General features: G+C 33.9%; 1 protein-coding gene across 7 annotated transcripts in view; it reads left to right on the top strand.

The window, feature by feature from the left end:
- The window catches only part of LOC144959123 (uncharacterized), a 256,474-nt gene that overhangs the window by 211,879 nt on the left and 37,095 nt on the right, over positions 1–7,500 (top strand). Inside the window, exon 1 of one of the 7 annotated variants that reach the window (XM_078891563.1) lies at positions 5,457–6,408. The exons of the other annotated variants lie outside the window; for them this stretch is intronic. Within the exon in view, the coding sequence (XP_078747689.1) occupies positions 5,626–6,408 (783 nt within the window). The 5' untranslated portion in view covers positions 5,457–5,625. Of the gene's footprint in view, positions 1–5,456; positions 6,409–7,500 lie in introns of those variants that run through there. 7 annotated transcript variants of the gene reach the window in all.

Raw genomic sequence — 7,500 nt, 5'->3', positions numbered from 1 at the left:
TCCCTCTCTCTCTCTCTCTCTCTCTCTCTCTCTATATATATATATATATATATATATATATATATATATATATATATATATATATCAATCTATCTATCTTTCTGTCTATCCTACTATCTAAAATAACACGGAACCTTTAAGTTCATTCACCATTTGCTATTTCACTCATGTATTCAATTCTTTATTCGCCTGATATCTTTGTATAGATAATATGCGCTTGGCTAAGAAGCTCAAAACATTGTCATCCGGAAGTATAACGGACCAACTGTGTGTATCCATGAACGTTTATAGTCGGTTTAATAGAGTTCATTGATCATTACTCATAAACGCGGATGGCAAATAACAACAACAAAGACCTGAGTGACGTCATATTCGAACTATCTATAGTTTCTATCATCTCTCAGTGAACTCTTCTTTTTTACAATCTTTTATGAAGTTTAAAGGATGAAACGTGGTTTTGTTTATTATGCGACATCCGAGCCATTTTAACAACTCTTTTATTTTAGTCCTTCTCATCCTAACTATTGGCTCCAATAAATTCTCCTAGATTCCAGATGATATTTGAAGTTATTGAAGTGTTTACATCATTTTGTAAACACGTTTGTTGTATGATTCTATTGATGCCATCGTCTATTCAACTGTTACATGTGATCCATCGTCTCAAAACGGTATTTTGTCGGAACGAACCAGATGCTTAAGAGCCGAATTTAATGTTAAAACTGGTCAAAAATATAAATTGTTGACATTAGCACCCTAAAATATGGTATCCATTCTCCTCAATAAATTGTATCAAATGGGTGACTAGTTGTCAGACGATTTTCTCGATCAGATAATAAACGTTTAAATTTACACATAGTTTTCTGTGTTAGTTTTATTGATCAATCGGTTAAACAGTGGATATTTTACTTGAACACATACCATCGATAGTAAAATTTGTGTAGTTTGCTATGTCTACCAATCACTGCCATTGTTTACATTATGACGATTGTCCGAGAGGCGTGGTTATCTACGTGTCTCTTACCTTTACAATGCTTGTATTTTACAAATGTCATCGCCAATGTCGCCTGTTTACTCGACATAACAAATATTGAAAGACGGTCTTGTATGCCCTTGGCTAAGAAGCTCATAACATTGACAAAACTGTGTGTAACCATGAACGTTTATAGTCTGGTTAATACAGTTTAGTGAGAATTACTCATGAACGCGGATGGCAAAAAACAATAACAAAGACCTGAGTGACGTCAACTTCGAACTATCTATAGATAGTATGCGCTTGGCTAAGAAGCTCATAACATTGTCATCCGGAAGTATAACGGACCAACACACAAAACTGTGTGTATCCATGAACGTTTATAGTCGGGTTAATACAGTTCAGTGAGCATTTCTCATATACGCGGATGGCAAAAAAAAACAATAACAAAGACCTGAGTGACGTCAACTTAGATCTATCTATCGATATAACGAAGATGACGTCACTCAAGCCTTTGTTTTTGTATTTTGCCATCCACGTTTGCGAGTGATTCTCACTAAACTGTATGGACCAGACTGTAAAAGTTCATGGTTACACACAGTATTGTGTGTTGGTCCGTTATACTTCCGGATGGCAATGTTATGAGCTTCTTAGCCAAGCGCATACTATCTATAGGGTGCAGGGTTGTTTTCGTCCTGTTGTTGTTGTTGTTGTTGTTGTTGTTGTTGTTGTAGGATGAAGATCCAATGAAGAGCTTTATTTATCTTATGGATATTCCGCGTTTAGGTAAATGTGCACAACACCCGCCAGCCAGATATAGAATAACCTTATATAAGATCCAAAACTATTTATTGGGGACGTGGGGGGGGGGGGGTGGAAGTCAGTGGAGAATATTCGGTGGTTTCTATCCCATGAGTTGAGAAAACTATCTTAGATTTTGTATATTCACCCCAACAAAAACAAACATACAAAAAACAAAAAAACAAAAAACAAAAAAAAAAAACAACAAAAACAAAACAAAAACAAAAAACAAAAACAAAAACAAAAAAGACCCAACAGAAATACAGAAACTCGTTCCTGAAAGATTGATTTTTATTTATATGTTTTGTTTTATTTTTGTTTTTGTTGTTGTTGTTGTTGTTAAGAGTTCGCCAGCTTTGAAGGAGGGGGGGGGGGGGGAGCAGTGAAGAATAGTCGGTGGTTTCTATCCCATGAGTTGAGAAAACTATCTTAGATTTTATATATTCACCCCAACTAAAACAAACAAACAAACAAGCAAACAAAAATTCCCAGAAATACAAAAACTCGTTCCTGAAATATTGATTTTTACTTTTATGTTTTGTTTTATTGTTGTTGTTGTTGTTGTTGTTGTTGTTATTGTTGTTGTTCTTGTTGTTGTTGTTGTTGTTGTTGTTGTTGTTGTTCAGAGTTCGGCAGCATTGCATCTCAAGTCTATGCGACCAAGGAGAACCGGACTGATATATCTATCGTGTGCATTGGGTGTGAAATTAAATTTTAAGATATTTTTCGTGCATTTAAAAACTGAAACTGAAATTGTTTTGAAAAGAAAACAAAACAGAACGAAGTAAATGGGATAGGACAAAAAAATAAACAAACAACCCCCCCCCCCCAAAAAAAAAAACAAAACAACAAATTGCAACAAATTCAAAGTTGAGAGAATTTATTCACATTGCTTTTGGTAGCACAATGTAATATATGTGCTTACCGAGGGTTATGCATCCTGTTAACACGGTTCTTATATAATAGATGGATCCTGTATTGACTCAAAATTGATGATATGCGATAAAGTAAAATACACAATATCTGCCTGTCAGTATATAACCGACCACCATACAAGGATCGTACGGCATAATATGTTTATGGTCTCTCTCTCTCTCTCCCTCTCTCTCTCTCTCTCTCTCTCTCTCTCTATATATATATATATATATATATATATATATATATATATATATATATATATGTGTGTGTGTGTGTGTGTGTATGTATGTATGTATGGATGTATGTATGTATGTGAGTGTGTGTGTGTGCAGTGGAATGATCGTTTTTGATTTGATTGTATATCCCGGCAATTGGCTTTCTGTTTTGATGTTTGTTATTATTAATATTATTATTAGTATTATCATGATCATCATCATCATCATCATCATCATCATCATCATCATCATCATCATCACCATCATCATCATCATCATCATCATCATCATCATCATCATTGTTATTATTATTATTATTATTATTATTATTATTATTATTATTTATTATTATCATTATTATTATTATTATTATTAGTATTATATTATTATTATTATTATTATTATTATTATTATTATTATTATTATTATTACTATTATTATTAGTTAATTAATTAATTAATCATTTTTTAAAAATTATCATCATTACCATTATCGTTATAATTATTATTTTTTTTTTTTTGCGTATATATTTTACTACATTTTGTGTAGCACTCACACTAATATTATAAGCTTTAAATACTCTGTAGGTCGATGGAGGTAGAATTTGAAAAAAAAAATGGGGACATTCACCTCTTTCAAAACGAACTTTATTTCTAATTTTAGCAAATCTTCCATCCGATTGACTTGAGCTAATTGTGTTTTTTATTCTACTGCTGAATCCACAACAACGGAAAAATACCTTTCTCGCATTTCAGCCAGAGAGTCTTTACTTCTTATAAATCAATTGATAGATTAACTCTCTCCTTACCAACCATAGAAAAATCGTCACGTTCGTTACGATACAACCAGCACTTTTATCATTCAGATTTCTTCTGTAATTCAACACAATTTAAAAATAAATGTTTTGTTATCGCTATACAAATGTGACACTGTGTTGTAGATTTCATTTTGCTGATCAACATTAAGCATAGAATTCATTTGTTGCTTTTATGTTTGGTTAAAAAATTCTATTTTAGTGTCGGGTTGGTGTGAAATTTTGGGGAAAGTTCTGAAAATGACTGGTATGGAAAGGGTTAATCTATCCCTCAAATTATTGTCAAAAAAAAAAAAGTCGGCAACTGAGGGGGGAATATAATATTGGAAATCTCCTGTCTAAGTCTTTCTGACAGTTTGGAATGTATTTTATATGACTAATAGTATAAGAATCAACGGGTTTAAAAAAAAAATCCAACACACACACGTCTATGATTGCGAATTGATTGATTATTTTTAAAAATCTTTGATCTTTGTTTCTAATTTGTGGCTCATCATTTCAAAGCAGTATTAGATATGTAGGGATCAATGAGATCCTTCGAACTGAGTTTATAACTACCGAATATGAAATTTGAGGTTAGCTCTCTCCTTACCAGCCATTTTCAGGATTTTCCCCAAAACTTCACACTCAACTAACACAAAAATATATTTTTTATCACTCAAACACAATATCAGGAAAATTCTTGAGATACATAATTTCTTTAGTAAAACATGCTCTACAACACACTGTTCATTTTATTAAAATTTTAAGATGTAGAAAAGCAATTTGAATAAGAAAAATGTTGGTTGTATCGTAACATTGAATGTGACGATTTTCCTATAGTTGGTAAGGAGAGAGTTAAATTCTATTCGTGATGATGGGGAATAAATACAATTGCTTACATTTCAAAAAGAAACAAAAAATTTAAAGTATATCGATGACCGACATTTCAAAACTCTGAAGTCTACATAGATACGAGCTTTGCGCGCCATGTTTTAGTTAATTTGATGTCATCAGAAAGTCTGATCCGCCCAAAAATTAAATAAAACATGTTGCGCAAAAAGCTCGTATGTATCTAGACTTCAGAGTTTTGATCCGTCGATCGTGAAAATCGGGACTTCAGAGGTTTGATCGGCCGACCATTGATATTTGTTACAGTGAATGACATAATCAATCGGATGGTGAAAAGGTTTGAACTAAATATTGCCAAGTTTAGTTAAAAACTCAATTTTTATCAACACTGACTTCTTGTCATAAATGATTAAATCAACCCTTTTTGTACATCTTCGGGAAATGGCAAAGCTTAATTTCACATCTAAATATTTTTTTTACAGTTAGTCAAGTTGAGAAAAGTTGCTGGATACTTTTCCCATCCATCTGACCCCAAAACTTCATGAAAAATCACCCGATTTACTTCAAATAAAGATTAAAATGCTCTAGGGAGCAAATTCGTTCAGAAAATGGGAGAAAAATGCAAATCCAAAATCATGCTCACCTTCCAATTGAATATGTCATGCACTGACACATTTATTTGTTCCTGTCGGGATCTTCCCGGCGTAATACGTTTTGAGACAGTGGGCCACAGAATTTGGTTTAATTTAAGCTGACATTAATATAATACACCGTACCAATGTTGTTCTTGGCCGCGTGCCTGTAATAACAGTTTGATTCGATTCCATCGTGAATATTTTACCATCTAAAACCGTATGCGAGTACTTGTTATAATAATATAATGTTATATATTCTCACTCAATGCCAGGGATTTACCTATAAATATTTCGGGGGATGTCACTGAATACATATGAGATTTGTCTATGTTTGTCTAAAACATCACAAGTGTCAATAAGTGATAATACGGTTGTTCAGATTGTGTTCTATATTATAACACCGTGAGTAAAACCTAAATGAAAATTCTCCCTGTCTAGAGTATGATGAAATCTCTTTCTGGAATTAAAGTAAATTCCAAAACTTTTTTATCACCCGATGATTCAACACTCAATGGATTAGATTTCAAGGAAAGATCTCAACTTCTTATCCAATTTCAAAACAACCTAACCAGTGCACCACTTTTAGACGGTATTAATGAAAAATTGATCAACGATAGGAACCATAATAAAATAAGTCCGAGCAACAAATTATGTCCCGATGATGATCTTGGTTTTAAAACAAAGTGTTTTTCTATTAAAGACAACTCCGACGATTGCTGTCCATGCACGGTAAAAATTTCCAACTCATCTACACCAAGATCTCCATCAATGTCATTTATTTCTAAAAATACAAAGAAGAAGCAAGGCACAGTTTTACGAAATGGAAATTCCCAATCTTCTGAAACCGCCAATATTCTAGCTTCATTGGATTCGAAGTCTTCTTCTTCCTCCAAAAACAACAAATCCTCCAAAAAACCCACCAACACCATGGATTTGAGTAGTCTGTCGTACCACGGTATACGAAAACTGGCACCGATGCCCAGTGTGAGTCCCAGGTGTATTCCCATAGAGAGGAAAGGTAGTCCTGCTTCTCGGCGAATATCCAAGGGATTTGGATATGACTTTTCTAGCGGAAATCCGCCGTTGTCTCCGAATTTGGAGGACACGGCGTCCGGATATTCCCCGTTGTTGAAAAAAAGTATGTGCTTGGGGTTTAGTCCCTTGGCTACTCCAACCAAATTCAAGAAGAATAAAAAGAACAGACCTGAAAACAGCATTATCGGGGTAAGTACCATCCAGACTGACGACTTGTACTTATGTGCAGGTCTGATAACCCAAATTGTTATATATTATGATCTCATTGTTGAAATAGAAATACTCTCAAACCAACGTAAACAATTGTCCATTACAACAATGTTAAATCAGGCCCATAATTGCGTTCGGATATCAGACCTGTAAATATGTGATCCGAGATCCATACTTAAATCTTCCCGTGCTAAAAAAAAAAAGAAGGAAACTATTTTCCCCCAGAAAATAGCTAGATATTACATAATAAAAATATTGGTCGGTCAAAATGAACTCCGTGTTGTCAACAAAAAAAAAGAAGAAAAAAAATAGAAAAAAAGAAAGCCGATTTGAAGTGTCATGTTAAAGAATAATATTTATTTTGACAAGTTTGGGGTCATTGTCATCGATAGATGTTGTATGCATTTGTATTTAGGTTTGTTTGATGGTTTATATTATTCAAATTGTCAACTAATTTATCCAAACGACGGTTTATATAATATAATACTTTCCGCCAGACCTAATTATTAGCCAAAACTTTCCACGGATGTACTATTTTTTTTATCTATTTAGTGAACATCGAGAATTCTGGGCTGTTATATGTGACCCTCCGTCTCAACGCGGTATTATGTCGGGATGATTCAGACCTCAAAAAGTGAATTTAGAGATAAAATAATGATAAATTGGAGCTTAGAAGTTTTTGCAATGCAAGAAATAGTATTTATACTCCACAATAACGTATAGAAATTAAATCCAAGTTGGATATTTGTGGCTATGAATTCAATTTCTCTTACCGAGTGGATCCCGACATAATACCGCTTTGATACGGTGGGTTACATATTATTATGTCAGGTGGTCATTCTAGGATAATTTTCGTAGGATGGAGCGAGTGCGCAATCCGCAATCGATCAGGTCATTTTTGCAGATTAGCGCGTTTTCCCTCTGTGCACTAGCAGAAACTCTGGAGTTAGTACACCGACCATTGTATAATTTCGTCATCCACGTAATCTTGCCATGTTGGACAACTTGCTAAATGGCCGTCCGTCTGCCCCGTCGGTATGACAACAATGCCATTAACCAGTGAGAGTACTC

The sequence above is a fragment of the Berghia stephanieae genome, chromosome 13, assembly GCF_034508935.2.
Source record: "Berghia stephanieae isolate SIO BIC M18660-M18661 chromosome 13, UCSD_Bste_1.3, whole genome shotgun sequence".
Lineage (NCBI taxonomy): Eukaryota > Metazoa > Mollusca > Gastropoda > Nudibranchia > Aeolidiidae > Berghia > Berghia stephanieae.
Note: the sequence above shows the minus strand (reverse complement) of the source record. Positions and strands in the feature narration are given on the sequence as shown.